Here is a 22,741-nt window from a genome sequence, read left to right as displayed (position 1 = left end):
TTGATGACTATTCTAAAATTTCCCTGGGATGCTCTGGTCCCACCTCTCAGCAGTTACCAAGGGATAAACACTTTGTTGACTCTGTACTCCAGCCCTCTACATTGAGTTCCTCAAGGCCAGGGACCATCAGGTCTTTATCATCTGTAGATTGCCATAGTCTAGTATAATGTCAGAAAAATCCTATATAATAAGAGCCTAATATGTGAAGTGCCTGGTCGTCCAGTTGGCCATTCAACCAATCAAAGTTTAATAGGCTGATGATATGTTAGGGCTGTTCAACCGCTCGTTATGACATGCACTGACCACCAGGGGGCAGACAGTCGACCTGTCGACCAGTTGCTATGATATGCACTGATCACCAGGGGGCAGATGCTCTGACCAGTAGGTTAGTTTGCTACTGGGGTCTAGTCGATTGGGACTGAGTGAGATAGGCCAGACATGCCCTGGAGCCCTCCCGCAGTCCTGCCCTGGCTTGCCAACCTCCTGTGTCCCTCCCTGCCATGATCAGCCACCGGTGGGGTCCCTCAGCCTGGCCTGCACCCTTTTGCAATCCAGGACCTCTCAGGGGATGTCAGAGAGCTGGTTTCTGCTCGATCCCACAGGCCAGGCCAAGGGACCCAGTGGTGCATGAATATGTGCACCGGGCCTCTAGTAGAATATATTGCTGAATTAACAGAATAATAGTATCATTCTAAATATATAAATTTCTAAATATATAAATTTCTAAATATATAAATTTACAGTGCACTTTTTGTGCTTTAAAATCTTGACTCTTGTCTAGATACAATATAACCTACTTCTCTCCTCCTTCCATATTATTCTTGATCTGATATTCCATGATCAGAGCTAAGAGTCCTTAGTATATTGGTTCCCAGTTTCCTTCTAACTGGCTACTCTGTACACTCCCAGTGAGGGTCACTCAGGTGCTCAGCTGGGTCACCTGACTCCTCTCACCTGCTTGCCATTTGCTCCTCCCAGTCCTCTGTTGTTGTTTTAAATCATAATATTTCTAGTACACACATTTTGGAGGGATGCCCTCCATTTTTTTAAAGTACCCTAAACTTGAGACTCATTGAATTTTTATCATCCATTTACCAATCCTTCTTGAAATAACAAGTGGTATCTATTCTCTTGAATTATTATTTAACTCACATTATTGCTTACACTACCTTCTTGTCTCATCAAACAGATTACCAGAATAAAAATATGTACTTTAGAGTAGATATAATATTGTATAAGTCACATATATCTCACAGAGACCCATAAGGATGCTATTTACGTAATAGCTGCTAAGTAAAATAAAAGAGGCGTCATAGGAGATACATTATGTAGCCTTTTTCCACTACTCGCAATAGTTTGTGTTCAGACAACTGCTCTCCCCCTCCTGGTTTCCCAGGCATCTCCTGAGAACAGTGCTGATCTAAATTCAGAACCTGTCAAACAGGATGAAGCAAGACCCAGCCACAGGTGGTTACACTTTCCCTGGGGCTAATTTACATAACTCCAAGCTGAGATGAGCAGGGCACCTGAGGTACAAGAATGACACCCTTAAGCACTCATAAAATGGCCTTTTGAAAGAATCATGCCTTTTTTCTTCTTCTTCTTCTTCTTTTTTTCATTTTATCGCTGCCAAACATTGCACTGGTGCTGTGACATGAGATGATTGTAATAGCCCTGGCTTCTAGAAGGAAAGCCTGTGGATTGAGACACACAGGGTGTGTAGGAGGCTGCAGAAGGTGCCCAGAGGAGGAGACCTGCCCTCCTCACCCTCCCCACCCTCTCTACCCGCCTCACCCTCTCCACCCTCCTCACCCTCTCCACACTCCCCACCCTGTCCTCAGGTATCATGATGCTTGCCAGGGATGCGATGCCTGCCCTGAGCTGTGCAAGGGGCAGGTAGACCAGGAGCAGAGGAGAGCAGAAGGGCTCTCACAGAGGAGCCTCCATGTATGTATGGCAGAGGGTTGGGGGCGTTTCGGCAAGCTGCTCGGGGTTAGAGCATTCGGTAGGAGTGGAGAGATGCCGGGTGGCTTGGGGGGGCAGGCCAGGCCTTTTCTGAAGTGAATTCCTCTGCATACACTGGGCTTGGATCTAGGTACTGTAAGGGTAGTCAGGTCCCCGGATGTGAATTAACTACCTTTGGAGAAACCATAGGAGAAGCAGGTGGCCAGGGCAGTCTCCAGACTCTTCATTTTACTTTATTTTTTAAAATATATTTTTATTGTTTCAGAGAGGAAGAGAAAGGGAGAGAGAGAAACATCCATGAAGAGAGAGCATCATTGATCGGCTGCCTCCTGCACACCCCCTACTGGGGATCAAGCCCACAACCAGGGCCTGGGCACTGATGGGGAATCAAACCGTGACCTCCTGGTTCATTGGTTGATGCTCAACCACCTACCCCACCCTCATAGGTCAGCCTGGCAAGGCTCTCCGTTAAAGGCGTGTCAGCTGTGAGCTCTTGTCTGTGGAGCGCTCCAACATCAACAATCCTTTGTGGCTCCCCAGCGCTGGGAGAGTCTAGCTGATTTTGTTTTCTGTTGTCTTTAGAGAGTCTCTGGACAAGCTCTCGCAGCGCGGGCAGCTGCTCAGCGAGGAAGGCCACGGCGCCGGGAAGGAAGGGCGCCTGTGCTCCCAGCTGCTCACCAGCTACCAGGGCCTGGTCAGGATGACCAAGGAGAAGCTGCGCCGCTGCCAGGCGGCCCTGCAGGAGCACGAGGCCCTGGAGGAGGCCCTGCAGAGCATGTGGGCCTGGGTGAAGGGCGTGCAAGACAAGCTGGCCTGCGCAGACAGCACCGTGGGAAGCAAGGACACCCTGGAAAAACGGCTGTTACAGATACAGGTACACCCCTGTGCCCCAGGACCGATGCGACTAGACTCCCAAATGGTTGAGTCGGGTCCCAATCACGCCGTGAGCCTCTCTCTAAATGAGGATTAGGTGAGCGAAATAGGGAAACTGGGCAAAAAGGACTTAGAGGGGATGATTTTCCCTCTTTGTAAAGGAAAGGAATATGTTTGTTTTAGTAGCTCTAAGATATATATATTTTTAATTTTGTTTAGTAAATATTCAGCAAACATTATGAAATAAATACCTAGTTTACTCCAAGCACTATGCAAGTTGCTGGGCATGTGAAGATAAAAATGAGCCCTGCAGGAGTTCAAGTCAGTGGCAGGGACCAACTGCAAATGTTACAGGCCGTGCAACATGTATGTGGGGCCGTGATTGAAGGCAGCAGGGGTGGGGAATGCGCAAAGGAGACCACCACCCAGCCTGCAGCCAGTGAAGGTGGCCTTGAAAGACAGGAATTATTCAGGCTTTGAAGGTAGGGGACTGTTAGGCTTTTGACAAGCGTGTTTTCACTTTCAAAATAATTCCTTTTTACTCTGAAACTCAGTTTCCCAGTAAAGTTACAACGCTTAGGCAAGTAGTCCAAAGTTTCCCAAGAATTTAAACTGGAGCCGAAACTGGTTTGGCTCAGTGGATAGAGGGTCGGCCTGCGGACTGGAAGGTCCCAGGTTCAATTCCGGTCAAGGGCATGTACCTGGGTTGCGGGCACATCCCCAGTAGGAGATGTGCTGGAGGCAGCTGATCGATGTTTCTCTCTCATCGATGTTTCTAACTCTCTCTCTCTCTCCCTTCCTCTCTGTAAAAAAATCAATAAAATATATTAAAAAAACAAACAAACAAACAAATAAACTGGAGTTAATCTTTACTCCCAGATTCTTGGGTTGCTAATATTTAATTAAAGTTTTGTATTGCAGTAGAGTCCAGATATTGTTCTTATTTTGTTTTCATATTTTATTTATTGTTAACACTATTACAAATGTCCCCCATTTTCCCCTCTTTTGCTCCCTTCCATCCAGCCCCCACTCCCGCCTTCACCACATCATTGTCTGTGTCCATGGGTTATGCATGTAAGAATATATGTGGGGTTTTTTAAAATGTATTTTATTGATTTTTTACAGAAAGTAAGGGAGAGGTATAGAGAGTTAGAAACATCAGCGAGAGAGAAACATCGATCAGCTGCCTCTTGCACACACCCTACTGGGGATGTGCCCACAACCAAGGTACATGCCCTTGACCAGAATCGAACCTGGGACCCTTGAGTCCGCAGGCCGACGCTCTATCCACTGAGCCAAACTGGTCAGGGCAGAATATATGTTTTTTAAGTAAACGCTTCTAGTTCCCTCCCCCCCCCCCACCCCCAACCCCCCATTCCCCTTCCCCTCTGAGATCTGTCAGTCTGTTCCAGGTATCCATGCCCTGGTCCTGTTTTGTTCATCAGTTTATTTTGTTCGTTGCCTTTTCTTTTCTTTGTTTTTAAATCTTTATTGCTGAAAGCATTACATATGTCCCCTTTTCTCTTTAAGGCGAGTAAGGTATTCCCTACCTTGCTTCTCAGGGAAACGATTGTTTTTAAAACTATCAGAAGCTTTTACTCTTTCTGCTGACGTACGTTCCCTCTTCTTCCTAGGACATCCTCCTGATGAAAGGGGAAGGGGAAGTCAAGCTGAATATGGCCATTGGCAAAGGGGAACAGGCCTTGAGAAGTAGCAACAAAGAAGGTCAGAAGGTGATCCAGACCCAGCTACAGACCCTTACAGACGTGTGGGCCAACATCATGAGCTCCTCCGTCCACGCTCAGAGGTACAGAGTCCAGTGCAAGTGCCTAACTGCCCACACAAAGCCCCGTGGCTTCGTGGCATGAGGGAGCGGTGCCACGCCTCCTGCAGTAGAGGGGCCACGCATGTCATCTTAGCTGGTGTATGCTTGCCTGTCTTCACCTAAACACACACACACACAGAGAATTTTCTAATGGCAAAGACTGGTTTTGTTTGCTTGCTGTGTGTGTGTGTGTGTGTATAATATTTACATCTCCCATAATATGTCAATGGAATTTGGCACACAACTTGAACTCCGTAAAATAGACCCTTTTAATTCATCCAAGCAAGGATATGTGGTCTTGAATAACTTTAATATCTTTTCACTTTTTAAAGAAACATAAGGGAAATTAAGTCATGGGCAACTGTGGAGCTTAAGTATAAATCTTTTTCTCAACCCCAAGTAATATCACCCATGTTGGGGTTGTGGAACTATGGGGGGAGGGTGTTTGATGGTCACAGGGATGGAGCATCCCTGGCATTCAGTAACTGAGCCCAGGAGAGCTGGTGCCCTCCAATGCGTGGGACATTCTCACACAAGCAACAGTCAGCCCACCCGCCCAGGATGCCTGCAGAGCTCTGTTGAGTAGCACTGCCCAGGGGCTGCTGAGAAGATGCTGGTTGTTGCAATAGGCAATGTTGTTGCTGTTATATTTATGAGTAGAAGATTTTCGCCTTCCTCCTCCCCTCAGAGTATCCACGAGTAATCTGGCTGGCTTGTTGGACAAAGGATTGTCAGTCAGAATTATATTAAAATACATTCCAGGAGCCATATTCTGACGATGATATATACTGTTAGATCACCAAAGACATGTGTGTTCACTATGATCAAAATAAATAGACAAGCAAAAGATTAAAATTCATAAAACAAAATAAAAATATTTGCCATCACCCCGTGCAATGTAAAAGCGGACCATGGTTTCAATTAAAATGTGAGAGGTTGTGTTTTTGTTTTAGTTTGTTTTTTTTTTCTTTAATATGGAGCATTTGTTGTAACTCCCAAAGTCTGCAGAATTTTGAATTTTAGTAATAGCTCAAACTGGTCAGTAAAGAAAAAAACTTCAGATCCCAGGATTCTATTTTTTATAGAGTAGATCAGACTACCCAATGCTTGCCAATAAGCTAGCTTTGTAAAAATGAACAGGAATATGGGTGAATATTTTTCAGATGTTAGAATAAAATGTTAAATACAAAAAGTAGATTCAAATCTTTGATTCTTTGCTTTTAGCAAGAAATTAAATTTGACAACTACATATTGAGCAATAGCAATGTTCAAATGACAGTGGGTAACTACAGAGTTTATTTTGTTTTGTAGTTATTTTTTCTGTGCTAAAAGAATAAAACAAAACAAAGTACTTTTTACCCTCTACGTGCTATGAGGCCAGGGTAGGGTACATTCCAGACAACTCTGACTCATATAGTGTTGCTAAGATGTTGTGAGACTGTAGAAGAAGGCAGGGCCCAGGGTGGCTTCTGGGGAGGTGAGATTGATTTGGAAACTCAATTGAAAAGGATAAGAATGTTGGCATGTATGATGAGGTTTCTACTCATGAAAAATAAACAATCTGAGCCCTGGTTGGTGTGGCTTAGCTGGTTGGGCGTCATCCCATGCACCGAAAGGTCACTGGTTCTATTCCCAGTCAGGTCACATGACCAGGTTGCAGGCTCAATCCCCAGTAGGAGGTGTGCAGGAGGCAGCCAATCCATGTTTCTCTTTCACATCAATGTTTCTCCTCTCTCTCCCTTCCCTTCCTCTCTCTAAAATCAATAAAAACATTTTTTAAAAAGAAAGAAACAGTTTAAGCAAATGCTGCAAGTACATTTCCTACAGTTATGACTCCAGGATTATAGTATTTTATGCAAGGGAGATTGGGAGAGGTCACTGAAAATGAGTTTAGAATAGTTTTAGAGCTGAATACTTTAAAATTCAGGATGCCAGCCTGGAGAGCCTTTTACTTGACTATCTGGAGAGCGATTTGGTTGACTATTACATTTGTGATTACATTTCTTATATTATAAATGTATTTAGCCTTCATTTCTTCATCCATTCAATACTAAAACATTGTGCATCTATATCCGTATGTGAAAATCAATCTAATGATATTATTTAACCAGGAAGATTACCCTAAAATTTAAATTCCAATCAATAAATAATTGCCATCTGGTTTTAGTAAAATAAACTGAGTCCAAGAAAAGTAAGAATTAATATATATTCAATAAAATTTGCTCAGCCGGCGTGGCTCAGTAGTTGAGCATTGACCTATGAACCAGGAATTCATGGTTCAACTCCTGGTCAGGGCACATGCCGGGTTGCGGGCTCCATCCCCAGTAGGGGTTGTGCAGGAGGCAGCCGATGAATGATTCTTTCTCATCATTGATGTTTCTATCTCTCTCTCCTTCTCCCTTCCTCTCTGAAATCAATAAAGAAATATTTTAAAAAAATAAAATAAAATTGAATTGATGCCCCAGTGCTGATATTTAACAACACAACTCATAAATTTGCCTATTTATTAAGACAATTAGCATTTGGAAGACAAATCTCCAGATGCATATATGACTACAACATCTTACATTTTGACATGGATTCACTTTGTTTGAAGAAACTGTGCAGCGGGTCAGAAAAGCAGTGTTTCTCCCTGCCCTTAGACGCAGCGCCCTCACCGCTTATAGTGGCGTTCAGCAAAACAGCTTACATCAAGCATGTCAAACTCGCAGCCCGCGGGCCACATGCCTCGTTTATTTGGCCTGTGTTAGCCTTTGAGTTTGACATGCTTGGCTTACCTGGATGCCATGCTCCCCTGGTTGGTTTCCAGTAGAGCTGTCAAGATAACTTATTTTTCTAATAACATTAATCCCAGCACTTTAGAGGCTGTGATTAGCCAATGGAATGACTACCTGGAGTGGAAAAACCAGTTGGAGCAGTGGATGGAATCCGTAGACCAAAAAGTGGAGCATCCCTTGAAACCGCAGCCAGGTCTGAAAGAGAAGTTTTGCCTTCTGGACCACTTCCAGTGCATCGTCTCGGAGGGGGAGGATCAGGCCGCAGCCCTGCAGCGCCTCGCTGCCAGGTCCAGGGAGCTCTACCAGAAGACGAAGGATGCGTCCTTCACAGAGGCGGCTCAAGAGGAGCTGAAAACACAGTTTAATGATATCATGACCGTTGCCAAGGTTAGTGCTTTATATTGAAGGAAAAACTTCAGGGTCAGGTAAAGAATAGCTTATGGGTTACATTGTTGGGGAATTTGCTGCTCTAAAAACTATTTGTACAATATTATATGAAGATAATTTCTCACCTATGGATGCCCATGCATTTTTCCTTTCTGCAATCTTGGGCTTATTTTTTATTTTTCATTTTATGATTTTTCGCCACTTAGAATGTTAGTCAACCCATTTTCTTTCTTTTTTTGGTTTTTTCTTTTGCAAAATTGTTGAGCTTCAAATATTAGTGTTTAAAAGTTCTTTACAAAAAGCCAACACAAGTCATTTATTTAATAATAAGAGTTATTATAATAATTATTATTAAGTGGATGATTAGTGAGGGATGTTAGTCAACATTCATTAAGCATAGATTTTTATGTGAAGCTAGACATAAGTAAAATTATAGGAAAATTGGTTTTATCCTCAAAGTCTTTTAGTCTAATTGAGATTTGATATTTGCATTTTAAGATATTAAACACAGAGAAAATTCAAGAATAAGAATGAAGCCCTGGATGGTTTTTCTCAGTGGTTAGAGCACCAAAAGATCACTGGTTTGATTCCCAGTCAAGGGCACATACCTTGGTTGTAGGCTCAATCTCTAGCCCCGTGTGGGAGGCAACCAATCGATGTCTGTCTCTCTCTCTCTCTCTCTCTCTCTCTCTCTCTCTCTCTCTCTTCCCCCCCCCCCCCCCCGCACCTCTGTCCCTTCTACTCTCTCTAAAAATCAATGGAAAATTATCCTCAGATGAGGATTTAAAAAATAAGAACAAAGTCTTCCAAGATGATTAAGAGACCAATATTAGACTGTTGTCTTGTCTGATTTCACATCCTCCGTAGCGAGGGCTGCTGAGTCGCCTCTGCTTGTTTCCTAGGAGAAAATGCGGAGCGCGGAGGAGATGGTGAAGGACCACCTCCTGTATGTGGATGCCGTGCAGGAGTTCACAGACTGGCTCCACTCGGCCAAGGAGGAGCTTCACCGCTGGTCGGACCCGTCTGGAGACTCGTCCGCCACCCAGAAAAAATTGTCTAAAATTAAGGTCAGAAAGTGGACCGATACCATAACTTCTCTCTCTCATTGGTGCTGGAGCCTGACATGCCTGTGATAAAGATTGTATAGATTCGATCCTGCTCATTAAAATGTTTCCTTCCTGTTTTCTGGTGGTTGGTGTAGATGACCTTGCACCTCAGGAATTCCAAACATAAACAAGAGGGGGGGAAAGGAATTCAAGACACTTTACACTTTGAACAAAATGAAACGTTGTCCGTGTACAGTATGCTCCTGCATGCAGATGCGCTGCTTGCTGCGGTATGAGACATCCCAGTATGCACCAGCTTGGAGCTGACAGAATCGGATATGATTTCCCAGCACAGTAGGAGAAAAGTTTATACAATAACTTAGTGAAAAGTTTAATAATAACTTGGAAATGTCATTCTAGATGTTTTGTCCTGCTTCCCAGACAACAGTACGACAGTATAATGAAAGGCGGTACTTTAAAGGATATTAAAATTATCACCTATAAAGGCAACTTAAAGCAAAAAATTTCACACCGCTCAGAGAACTAGAGATCTCCGAGAAGTAGAGATCTCCGGTATTTTGGTTCTTTCTAGTGGCTTGAATAATACATGGCGATGACTTGCCCCCTGTGGAAAACAGTAGATTTTAATCTAAAAATTAAGCAGTGATGAAATCCTGACTGATTACGTTTTAGATGAGGAACCAATAGTGTAAGTGTGGTCAGGACTTTAGGACTCCAATTGTGTTCTTCTTGTTTGTTTGTGTTTTTAATAATTCTTTATTGTTGAAAGAATTGCATATGTCCCTCTCCTTCCCCCATGGGTCCCCTCCAGCCCACCCCTGTCTCCCCTCACCCCCACCCCTGCTCCCAGCCCCAGGCTTCCAGCACCCTATTGTCTGTGTCCACATATGCATTCAAGGTCTTTGGTTGATCACTTCCCACCCTCCCAGCCTCCCCCACCTTCCCTCTGAGATTCCGCACTCAAATTGTGTTCTAATGAATAGAGATCAGAACATAAAAATCATAAATGCAACAGATGATGATAGCAGTTATAACTGTATTTTGATGATTTACTTTGAAAGGCTTATCTTTTTTCAATCATATTGAACGTTTTAAATGTGACAATTACGTAAAGGCACTTTGTAAGTTTCTAGTATCTGTGTGATCCTTTAAAATACTTCCTTGGCACATTTCTCAGTAATGTTTTAATTCACTCATCCATCCATCCATTTGTAAGCTACCGCCTTGTGAAAGAAGGTGAAATGGGGTAGGGATCCTGAGCAGAGCACAGTCCTGCTTCAATCCTTGTTCACTTATCTGTCAGTTGAGGAAGTACTTTTAACCCGTGTGCTGCAAGAATTTTAAAACAGGCAACACCTGACTATGTCGTCCAGGGCACTGACCTTTTCCCTTAGGTTGTCAAATAATGAAAAGTGACAATAGCCAACACAATAGCCATCCAGTGGGAATGATTCAAAATTATATCTATTTTCTTGTCCGATTGGCAAAAAAATTAATATATTTTTTGGTGTGCCGCCGCATGTTAGTAATTAGTTTATGTGTGCCATGAGATGCAAAAGGTTGAAAATCGCTGGTTTGGGAGGAAATAGGGATTTGCTTATTTATAGGGGCAGTGTACTCTGGGCCAACGCAGTGTCACACATTCAAACAATGCCTGACTTCAGGGTCCCTGTTTCGTCTGTTTCAGGCTGTTTCGGATTCCACAGCTTCTTTTGCCAGACGCCCTGGTGCTCAGGATGGGAATTCTCTGCCGTGATAGCGCGGGGGTGGGCGGGTGGCTGGACTCTGGCTCCCTGTGGCAGGCACACTGGCTAAAACTCCCCAGCAGGACAGGGTGCCCCTCTGTACATATTTGGAAGGCTGCTGGGACTCGGCCTCCTCGGTTACCATGGTGATATTCCATTACAGGAGCTGATGGATTCCAGAGAGACCGGGGCCAGCCGCCTGAGCAGAGTGGAGTCCCTGGCTCCCGCCGTGAAGCAGCAGACAGCGGCCAGCGGGAGCGAGCTCCTGGACGCAGAGATGCAGGCCCTGCGCGCCGACTGGCAGCAGTGGGAAGACAGCGTGCTCCGGACGCAGGGCAGCCTGGAGAGCCTGGCCAGCCAGATGGCCCTTTCGGAGCAGGCGTTCTCAGGCCAAGTGGCCGCCCTGGAGCAGGCCCTGGAGCAGCTCGGCACCCTTCTCACAACGTGGGCTCAGCAGCTAGCCCTCCTGGAAGGCAAGAACACAGATCAGGAGATAGTGGAGAGCTGGGAGAAGGGGCGCGTAAGTTGGCTTCCTGTTTTCTGTTGGTGGTTATGCTAGAAGTTTGGTTTGGTTCTCGTCGTCGCTAAACAAACAAAACAACTGAAAACCTTCTTGCTAACTAAAAACACAACATTCAGACTTGGAAGAAGGAAGTGTTTCTAATTAAATTTGCAAATCAGATCTGTTTTCTTTTCTCATAAGTCGAACTGTTCTACATATAAGGGTAGAGGAGAGAAGAAGTTATTATTTACCATTGAAAACAGTTACTGTGAGTGGAACCATTCTACTTTCATTCTTCTGGTGCAAGAGTTTGTAATATCGCATTCAGCCATTCAGTCTGAAAAAAAATGGCCTGTGGGTAGAGGCATAAATAGACGAAGAGTCATAGCTGCGTTCCTGCCAGTGAATTCTTTCCAACAATTAAGTGATTGAATCTATAGCTTTGAAAGACACATTTGGTAAGCCCCGAAAACACAACTAATAGTTTGCACCCTGATCAGCTCTCCTGTGTGGAGCTTTGACAGCTGTGCTGGAATTAACGGTTCACAGAACTCCTATGTCATGCTCATGGCTTGCCTTCCGGACATTTTTTTTTTTTTTTTAACTAATGGCAGCTCTTTCAGAATGAGAGAAAGGGAAGCATAAAAGGGGGAGTGAAGAAAGGGCAGAAGCTTGAGATCCCGTCTCTTTCTTTACTGTTCAATGGCATCTTGGAAAGACTTTCTTTCGATATTTGCAGTTTAATAATGCTCTGAATCGCGGATGTCCTTAAAAGGAAGTTTTAGTAAAGTAACCTTCTCTGTGGCTATTTATGTTATAAACATTTCAAAATAGCTCCAGCCAGGAGGGAACTCCCGTAGTATTTCCAACATTGTCTTGTTTTAAGTCAAGTATTTGAAACAAAGATAGTGTGCTGCAAAGGCAACCTTTCTAATCATCTCCTTATGCTATTTTACTCATATGCTTATAGACTGTATTTTGTTCCGATGCCCTTCATGTCCTTTAGGGTTAAGTACAGAATAAAGTGTAGAAAGCAGTTCTGTAAAACAGGGACAAGGACCTTGGTGATTATTGCATGTGGTCAGTATTATTGACTCTGATATAAAAAAAATAAAACCTGTTAGGATGATTTTGTTCTGTTTAACCTTCTTTTCCCCCCATTAATATAAGTGAAATTTTAAGAAAAGAAATATTTGATGGTGTTTAAATTAAATTATATGACTATTCTGAGCTGTCATTATTTCTTTATATTGATTCTACTAGTAAAAATAATAGGTGAGGCCTGTGAAAAGGTAATGCAAAAGTAAATATAGGTTTTTAATGGTGCAAGCAATTCAAAGACAACAGTCTGGGCTTTGATCTGTTTTTATATTTGGTTCTGGGGCGCTTGCTTTTGATGACAATACTACATTACCTCTAAATACTCAGATTTTCTCTTATTCTAATAATGCCATTTTATCTAAAAATGGCAATAATTAAAAAAGAAAATATAATTATGTGATGGGATAAAGGTGTTAGCTCATGTTGTGGTGGTGATCATTTTATGATATATAAATGTATTAAATCCCTACATTGTACACCTTAAACTCACACAATATTATATGTCAATCACATCTCAATAAAGCTGGGAACAATAATTTTTATAAAATGGAGGTAATACTCCCATTACAATGAAAGCCTAGGAACGTCTGACAAAATGATGGATTTGCTAGGGTTCACAGGGCTTTGTTTTGCTGCGCGGAAGGGCCTGTCATTGTCGGCAATCCTAATAAGAGTCATGAGCCATCACAGGCCTTTGCTTTCTCTTATGCAATGAAATGGTGACACTCAAGAAATCTTCTTAAAAATAAAAATGGATCATTATCTATAAACTATATAAAATCATGGCACACAAAAATATTGTTCACTGTGTTCCAAAACTCCTCTCTCTTAATATCCATGGGCTAACTGTGTTGGAAATTTAGGAGTTTTCTTAACCTCCAAGGAAAGACTATTCATTCCAGGACTTAACTGAAACACAGGTGTATAACCTGATATTGATATAATGAAAGAGTCTAATAATATGCTCTAATGTATGATCACATTACAGAAAAAAATTTTAGTGTAAAATTTTGGTCAAAGCTTTTCCCTTTTGAGAACACCTAACGTGTAAGTGACTCAGGATATCTCTGGGTTTGTTGTGTCCCTCTCTGGTGCATGGTCAGTTTCTTTGGTTCTTACAATGCTCTTTCTTAAATAAAAGATTCGATATGATGTAAAATAGTAGTTACTAGTTTAGAATTTGGAGTTTCAGAGAGAAACTTTCTAAGTATTACTTATGAATTTTACAAATAAGAATATTGTAGATGCCTCTAGCCCGACACCGAGCTAAATAAAGAAGTTTAAAGCGAAGAGAACACCATCCTCCTCTCAGAGCCACAGTCCAGGTGGAAAGGCCAACAAGTTCAAACCCATTAGAAACACTCGCTAGTGATGAGTGCCGCGGGTTGCTGTGTCCTCAGCGAGAGCCCCTGGGAGGTGGGGAGGAAGACAGAGAATCCTTAGGGGAAGAGTTATGTGAGCGGAGGCTTGAGGTCTGGTTACAAATGGACCAGATAGATGAGGTGGAGAAATGGCACCATTGTACAAAGTCACCGAGGAACGAGAAAGCACAGGAGAGAAAACTGGAGAACAGAATTCAAATTAAGGGGATACTGTGTCATTCTAGAAAGAAATGACAAAGATGTGAATGGGGGCTGTGAGTCAGGATGCAAAGGTAGCTGATGAAAAGAGCTCTCTAAGGCATGGAACAGACCAGCCCTCATCAGCTGTTGGGTGGAGTGAAGAGGGAACCAGGCAAGGCCATGGTGATGCTCAGTTTTCTGATTTAGATCAGTTGGAAGACAGAGGTTCCATTTATAGGATGAGGAGTGCAACACACACCTGGCGTGTTGAGAGGTGTGGTTTTCTACAGTTCTAGGCCATCTCACGATAAAAATCTCTGGGAATAAAAATAGTAACATCAACAGCTCTCTGAGCAGTTACTCATCTTTGTGTCCTTCATCTTTATTATTATTCACCTTGGTGAAACCATTATCCACACACTTCTATTTAAATATTTGGGAGTCATTTACCTGCTAATTTTATTTATAAGGCACTTATCAAGGTGCCAGAATTTGTGTACTTGACACTCAGGATGTCATTTGCTCAATGCAACAATCCTCTGTGTAGCCATGGACCATGGCCTTAATTTCAGAAGTGTGCTTGTCAAGTCCCAAGACTTTATTTTGGATAGATAGTCACAGAACTGGATTATTCATGTGCCTTTCCCACCCGTTTGATTGTGAGCTCTTCAAATATGGTACAAGAATCATACCTTTGGGTCATGTCGGGGGTCCCAGAATTCCGCAAAATGATCGGCACACAGCAGACATTTATTAAATATTTGATGATTATAATGAATGAAACTATGAAATGGTTCAATTGCTACTTAAATCAGACCTGTGGATTATGAGAATTTCTTAATGTGAAAGTTAATGTTATGTATTAGACAACATTAATTGTTGCGCACAAGTACCAAAATAAGCGTTGCTTTGCTTTGAAATGATTTCTTTTTACATCTTAAACAATATAAATATCCACTGACATCCTAGTCAGATTGTTTTTAAGCAATTTAGACTGGTTCACTTTTCTTTTTCCATCCTACTTTATGTTATTCTTTGATCTCTTGATCATTTGGCTTCTTGGCAGCATTTCATCCCAGAATGCCTACCTATGGCTAGAAAAGGACACGCAACCAGCCACGTGATATCACTTGCCATGGGGGATCCTGAGACTAGGCCTCATTTCTTTACTGAATCTATATGTTGCTTCTTCCCTCGCTAATAATTTATAGTGTGATTTATGCATTTACAGTATGAAGATGTGGAAATTACCTAATTTAAATGCTTACCCCTCTGTCTTGTTATTTCTAATAGGAGATACTGGATGCTCTACAAAAAGCAGAGCCTAAGACAGAGGATCTCAAGTCTCAGCTGAATGAACTTTGTCGATTTTCCAAAGACCTGAGTCCATACAGTGGAAAAGTTTCTGCCTTGATTAAAGAATATAATTGGTGAGCATGAACCTTATTGGTATTTAAAATGTTTTAACACAAATAAGAAACTAGAGGTTTATATATTTTAAGGTGTGATTTCAACATTAATATAAATTAATCATTAAATCCGTTAATAAATAACATGAGTGCATACTCCAAAAATTATTTATTTTGTCAAACATTAATTTCCTTTATCATTTTTCCCTCCTATTAAATGCTTCCAATTATGGTTTTAGCCTTTGTTTGCAAGCATCCAAGGGCTGTCAGAATAAAGAACAGATTTTGCAGCAAAGATTTCGAAGAGCCTTCAAGGATTTCCAGCAGTGGTTGGTTAATGCAAAAATCACTACCGCCAAATGTTTTGATATACCTCAAAATATTAGTGAAGTTCAAACAAGTCTTCAGAAAATACAGGTAAGAATGTTATTAATTCTAATAATGAAGCTTAAGTGAATTAAAAATGTGTCTCTTGACTGTTTTAGAAGCATATTAAAGTTTTGCTTAAGAAACTCAAATTTCAAATAAATCCCTGCTTAAAATGATTGTGTGCAAGAAGAGAAATTAGTCCATTTATATAAATGCATGCTATTTTATATGTATTAATAGGGATTTAGGAAATAATAAAAGCTCTTTCTATGTGACAAGCATTGTGCCTGAGCACTCTCAGCCGATTTTTTAATTTAATTTTCACAGTAAACACATCAGGGACAAAAGGTTATTATTCCCAATGTTCAGATATGGTAAAAGAGTCAGTTGCTTAATATATATGATAAAAATTGTTTATTCCTTCTCTGTGATTTTATTGAGAAAGAAATAGAAAATCGATGTATTTTAAAGCAGAGAGCATTTTATTATGTCTACTCTGACATTTTTCTTTATAGGAGTTTTCATCAGAAAGTGAGAATGGACAGCACAAGCTAAATGTGATGCTATCTAAAGGAGAACTTTTGAGTTCTCTGCTGACCAAAGAGAAAGCTAATGGTATCCAGGCGAAAATTGCAAATGCAAAAGAGGATTGGAAAAATTTTCATTCAAATCTTCACCAAAAGGAATCTATCCTAGAGGTATAATATAACCAACTACCTGGACACATTCTGTGTTGTTTGTTGGTAGTGATGGTGTTAGTTAAACCACACTCTCAACATATCCAAGTGCCCTTGTCAATGATTTTGCTCATCTCTCTCTGAACATAAATGAATGACTAGATTACACTTAGAAACAGCTCAATGCTAGAAGTGTGAGCCTCACTGAGGAATTAAGTAGCTTCTTGCATAGTAGGGGCTATTAACCTAGACTGTAGGAACAACCAGTTTTAATTTTAAACATATCACTTAATCTTTCATTTGAAATCCCTTAATTTTGGGAGTTGTTCTAGGAGAATGAACAGAAATATCTCTGTAAGGCTACCAAATGCTATGGAAGAGAAGGCATATTATAACTAATGCAAGTATCAAGTACATTGTAGATTTTAGGAGTTAACTATGCAAAGCAACAATGTTCATACAATTTCATTTTATCTAAGTACAATATAAATTGAATTTATTATAATCATAACATAATTACTAACACAATGCAATTATTTTCTTATGAAGCAGTCTGTTTTATGTACAAACTCTCCTCTTAGAAGAAAATTTAGAGACATGGAGAATATTATTTTTTCCTTTTTAAACAACACTGCCTGGCAAAAGGTGGCTAGTCTTTCATGGCAGACATCCTCCACTTAATAGGGAATGATAATCATTGTGCAGTGCCTAGAAATTTACTCTCAACTCTGTAGGGATTGTTAATGCAATGTGGTCTGAGCTCTGTTGCTGTTGCGGGTAGTACATCTGCCATTGACAGTGAGATTATCTACTTCAAGAGATGCCCAGTTGATGGATAGGTCAGGAATAGCCTGTCTTCCTTCCTTCCATGTTTCCGTCTTTCCTTCCTTCTTTCCTTCCTTCCTTCCTCCCTTCCTATTAGTAAAACACATAATATTGCCTATTATGTTCCAGACCCTATGTTAGGAATACAAAGGGTTACTTTTTTCCCTCTTCTCAAAGAACTCACTTTCTAGAGAAGGCAACAGTACATGAACAGATGATTGCAATACAATACAGGCATGCTCAGCATATGATAGTCACTTAAGACGATGCAATTAACTATTTGGAGAAGTTGAGGAAGTTTCCAGAGAGGTGAAATCTTAACTGAACCTTGAAGGCTAAACATTCTTTGAATTTGGCAAGGCAGGTGTGCACTTCAGATAGGAGGACTTGAATGTATGGGTCCGGGGAGTGATGAGTGCCACCTATGAATGGGACTTCGAGAAGTTCCATCCACATGGGGTTTTAGGGAAAAAGCAACAAAGATAAGACTGGTGATGAAGATTAGGGCCAAATAGTGAAATTTTTGTATACTAAGCAAATTGATCTTGAGTCTTGACCAGGTCTGAATAATTAAGGAAAAGTTCATTTAAAAAAAAAAAAAACCTTGGCTGCACATTAGAATCACCTGGGAATCTTTTTAAAATCCTGATTTCTGGGCCTCATCCTCCAGAAATTCTGTTTCTTTGTTATGGGGTGGGGCCACAACATTAGTAACAAAGAAACAGAATTTCCGGAGGATGAGGCCCAGAAATCAGGATTTTAAAAAGATTCCCAGGTGATTCTAATGTGCAGCCAAGGTTGAGAACCACTGTCTTAAAGGATATTCAAAAATCACACAGGTGTCCTGGCCGGTATTGCTCAGTAGTTGAGCATCGACCTATGAACCAGGAGGTCACTTTTTAGTTCCCAGTGGGGGCACATGCCTGTGTTGCAGGCTCGATCCCCAGTGGGGCGCATGCAGGAGGCAGCCGATCAATACTTCTCTCTTATCATTGATGTCTCTCTCTCTCTCTCCCTCTCCCTTCCTCTATGAAATCAAGAAAAAAATATTTTTAAAACCGTATACAAGTGCCAAGGTGAAGGATAGAATGTTCCAGATATTGGGAACAGGGAAAAAAGGGGAGGGGGACAGTAGGGCCAGATTGAATGCCAACTGAAAGACTGTTTGCTATGGAGCAAAGCAATAAAGACCAGCTGCTTGGTTCATCGTGTGCCTAATCTCATCTGAAACCTGTAGAATCTTAAGATCCAAATGAAGGACTTCGAAGTCAGCGCCGAGCCCGTGCAGGACTGGCTGAGTAAAACCGAGAAGATGGTGCACGAAAGCAGCAACCGCCTGTACGACCTGCCGGCCAAGAGGAGGGAGCAGCAGAAGCTCCAGGTGACAACCCTGGGCCCCGCGGCCACGTCTCCATCCCCGTCCTGTGTGCATCCCTGTGTCCAGGTGCTCGCGAGCCCCTGGAACTCCATGACGCTGTCTGAGATCGCGCGTCCCCTTTCCCTGTTTCTGGCAGATGGTGCGTTGCCCAGCTGTCCCTGGAGGTGGGTCTGTCTGTGTCTGCAGCCTATGCTGTGTCCAGCCCGGAAACGGTCACGCCTCCAGGGCACCCCGATTGCTCCCCCATGTGTGTTGATGTCCGTGCTCTTGGGGCCAGAGCTCCCCCCGTCGGCGATGTGCTGTCCCCCAGCCTCTTACTACTAACTTGCTTGTGCTTTTCAGTCTGTCCTTGAGGAAATAAACTGCTACGCGCCTCAGCTCCACAGGCTAAAAGAGAAAGCGCAGCAGCTGTGGGAAGGACAAGCTGCCAGCAAGAGCTTTATGCACAGAGTGTCGCAGCTGTCTGCTCAGTATCTAGCGCTAAGCAATGTGACAAAGGTAATGCCCGCCATGTGCCGTGTGTGAGTGTGGGACAGGCCACCCATCTGGAGTCTCGAGGGGTGGGGGGTGGGGGGGTGGGCAGGGTGCAAGCCCAGGTCAGGAGTAAGGCCTGTGAGTCTACGCCCAGCCTGGCAGTCTGAGTCTATTTGTGCTGCTTCACCTCAATGTGGTTGTCCCAACAGAGCAGGGAGGGTCCAAGACGTGGAGGGACTTCTCAGTCTCCATAGCGCACAGCATATTCCCTTTCTCCTGACTTGGCACGTTCGCTGGAGCTTTTGGAAAACCCAGTGCATACACATGAGGCAACATTCAGTTTGGGGCCTAAGGGAACTCGGATCAAATTACTTTAGAAAAACAAGAACTCAAGGCAGTTTACATTTTTGTAGACTAAATAAAATGAGTTTGGGATCCTTTTTTTAAGTTTGTCTAGATTTTTTATATTCATTACATTGTACTCAAGGATGTGTTGATTGAGGTTTTCAATTCGATCAACAGGGCAGAGCTCAAAACGGGCATTGATTTGTTTAACTGATTACATTTCTTTTCTAACAGCCTAGAAAGGCATACATGGGACCCCAGTATGATCTTGTTTAGAGCGTCCAGCTGGCAGGACGCAGACCAGTCTTGAACTTGGTGGCGCAAGCCTACTCGAAGCTTTGTGTGCTTTGTGACATTTGTTCCCTGTATTTGTCTTTTGCATTTCAGGTCTTAGAATGTAGGGATCCTGCTGTAAGTTAGTGTTTTCTTTAATTTGGCTTCCCCCCATTTTAATGTGGACTCACTTCTGCTCTGCTAATTTAGATCCTCAATAAAACATCATTGACACAGTCACACTAATACAGACTTGGAGTAAATAGACTATGCTTACACAAATGCTTTTCCTATGAATAAGTTACTCCTTTTGTCTTTAGAAAATCTGGCACACATCTAAAGTTAGAATTCATTAAGGACATCTTTCTATTCCTTTGTATTTATTTAGATACCAAATATCAATAGATGTTTGAATGAGGTAAAAGCTGAAGTTTATATTCATAAACTTCACTGTGTTGGATATGACTTGTCATTAATGAACAAAATCATATTTATGCCCCCAACTTTTAAAATTTCAATCTCAGATAGTTATTTTTTTTTAGAAATCTTGCTAACAATGTAGGTCATGTGGTATCAGCGGAGCCAAATGTGATTATATGAAAGCTAGAAACCTCTTTGATTGGTCTCCCAGATGAGGCAATAGGAAGAACTTGTACTGATTCTGTTTGGGGAAAAAAATCACAATTGTCATCAAGAAGAATAGCAACTAAGTCTAGGGACAGTAAATCGTAATTTCTCTGCTTTTGACCCAATGATCCTCACATTTTTACTAGAAAGAGTTCACACATCTCTCAGATTAATGCAGATTGGCATCATATCCATGCAGGGTATGAGCCTATGGCCGATTCTAGTTATTTGAACAAAATGGTTAGCTTGCCAGTTTGAGTAGCTTCAGGCTCTGAGGTCTCTGTGGAACGGACAGTGGGAAACCCATGTCTGCCGTTTCCAGGAGAAGGTGTCGAGACTGGATAGAATTGTTGCAGAACACAGTCAGTTCTCCCTCGGCGTGAAAGAGCTGCAAGACTGGATGACAGACGTGATTCACATGCTGGAGTCTTACTGCCACCCCACCTCCGACAAGAGCGTGCTGGACAGCAGGATGCTCAAGCTGGAGGTACGCATCTTTAGAACATGTCTCTAATGGACAGGATTTGTTTTTCTCAAAATTTATTTTTTTATCCTCCCCCATAGGTATGTTCTATTGATTTTGAGAGAGAGAGAGAGAGAGAGAGAGAGAGAGAGAGAGAGAGAGAGAGAGAGGAGCATCAATGTGAGAGAGAAACATCAATCAGTTGCCTCCCGAAACCGGGGATTGAAACCACAACCTAGGTATGTGCCCTGACCAAGAATCAAACCCACAACTGTTTGGTGTATGGGATGATGTTCCAGCGAACTGAGCCATCCAGCCAGGACCTCAAAATGTCTTAAGTCTCCATCTGCCTGGTGTTGCTGTGTCACACTCCCGCCACGGGACCTCTCAGAAAGCTCTTTTCACATAGGGCGGGCTAGCCTCAGCCTTCCTGAATCATTAGGAACAGGTTCACACATAAATTCTTCACAAAATAAAATAACCCACATGTGGCTATTTGCTCGATAGCCAGTCAAGAGGCTAGTTTCAAATCACATCACGGACACATCTATTCTGAGAAAATATTTCAATGAACCATTTTATAGGGCAGGACATTTTTCATCTTGTTCAATTTACTTGCCTGCCTACATCATTTAGTCAACTCTCCCATCCCAACATATTAGTTCTATCTTCCATTTATGGCAAAACAATGATTCTTTATTCATTCTCCTCTCCTTCATATACTGGGTGCCTTCTAGGAGACTGTAACTCTGTCTTAATACCAATGATTCAAAAATGGAAAAAGTATCATCTTTGTCCTCAAGGCTTTCACTGTGGCTGAAGCACAGAGAGCAGTAACAGCAGAGAGGGTGATGGTTATAGGCACGGAGTGGAACCAGGCAGGAGGGATGGGCTTGAGAGCCAGAGCAGGTTTCTCAAGAAGTCGGAAACCTAAACTGGTACTTGAGAATGGTGCCACATGAGCAAAAGCCAGAGTAAACCAACAGCGTGGTGAGTGAGAAGAGCCAGCAGTCCCTTCATGATGGCAATGAGCGGCTGAGGCTGACTGTAGAGGTTGGCAGGTCCAGATTAGGGAGAGAGAAGCTTGCCTTTTAGGCGATAACACCAGTTTTGTAACTTTGATTCAAACTTTCTTGTTAAATAAAAAGATGAGCGCCTTTGAAGAACTTGAAGTACGTAAATTGATAATATATAGAATAAATTATAGCCCTGGCCAATTTGGCTCAGTGGATAGAGCATCGGCCCGTGGACTAAAGGGTTAAGGGTTTGATTCTAGCCAAGGGCATGAACCTCGGCTGCAGGCTCAATCCCTGGTCCCAGTGGGGGCACATACAGAGGCAACCAATTGATATGTCTCTTTCACACCAATGTCTCTGCCTCTCCTCCTCCCTCCCACTCTCTCTAGAGACCAGTGGAAAAATATCCTAGGATAAGGATTAACAAAAGATAAATAAATAAATAAGTTACCGTTCTTTCTTTGTTGGGATAGAGGCCTTCACATTTATAAAGTTCTCCATCCTGTGGCTTTTGAGAATTCATGAATTCCTCTGTAGTCTATTGTTCTCTTAGCAAAAACCAGTAAAATAAAACATCGGTGGAAAGAAGGGATATTCAGAGGAGAGTTAAGAGCTGCAAAGTCAAGGCCCCCTGGAGACCAGCAGGTGACAGGTGATTGCTTATTGCCAGTCACCAGCAGGTGACTCTCACATCCTTCACCTGATCAGCCTGAGAGGTCCAAGGCTCAACACAATTGCACATCATTCTACAATATTCAGGAGCTCTAAATAAATAAATAAATATATATATATATATATATATATATATATATATATATATAATCTTTATTATTGAAAATATTACATATGTTCCCTTTTTCCCCCCTTGACCCCTCCAGCTTGCCCCCACCCCCTGCCCCAGGCCTTCACCACCCTATTGTCTGTGTCCATGGGTTATGCATACAGGCATATAAGGTCTTTGGTTGATTGATTACCTCCCACCCACCCATGCTCCTGCCCCTTCCCTCTGAGATTCCACACGCTGTTCGTGCTTCCACGTCTCTGGAGCCACTCCGCTCACCAGTTACTTTTGTTACTTACT

The 22,741-nt window shown here is 42.3% G+C and overlaps 1 protein-coding gene across 1 annotated transcript in view; it reads left to right on the top strand.

Annotated features, from left to right (window-relative positions):
• The window catches only part of SYNE1 (spectrin repeat containing nuclear envelope protein 1), a 387,878-nt gene that overhangs the window by 172,673 nt on the left and 192,464 nt on the right, over positions 1-22,741 (top strand). Inside the window, exons 52-62 of the mRNA XM_081094059.1 lie at positions 2,548-2,839; positions 4,473-4,645; positions 7,518-7,827; positions 8,730-8,894; positions 10,803-11,159; positions 15,098-15,234; positions 15,453-15,630; positions 16,098-16,280; positions 18,322-18,465; positions 18,805-18,960; positions 20,504-20,668. Coding sequence (XP_080950185.1) covers positions 2,548-2,839; positions 4,473-4,645; positions 7,518-7,827; positions 8,730-8,894; positions 10,803-11,159; positions 15,098-15,234; positions 15,453-15,630; positions 16,098-16,280; positions 18,322-18,465; positions 18,805-18,960; positions 20,504-20,668 — 2,260 coding nt within the window. The remainder of the gene's footprint in view (positions 1-2,547; positions 2,840-4,472; positions 4,646-7,517; positions 7,828-8,729; positions 8,895-10,802; positions 11,160-15,097; positions 15,235-15,452; positions 15,631-16,097; positions 16,281-18,321; positions 18,466-18,804; positions 18,961-20,503; positions 20,669-22,741) is intronic.

Source organism: Myotis nattereri (genome assembly GCF_964212035.1).
Source record: "Myotis nattereri genome assembly, chromosome: 6".
Classification (NCBI taxonomy): Eukaryota; Metazoa; Chordata; class Mammalia; order Chiroptera; family Vespertilionidae; genus Myotis; species Myotis nattereri.
This window is presented reverse-complemented; position numbering and strand designations above follow the sequence as displayed.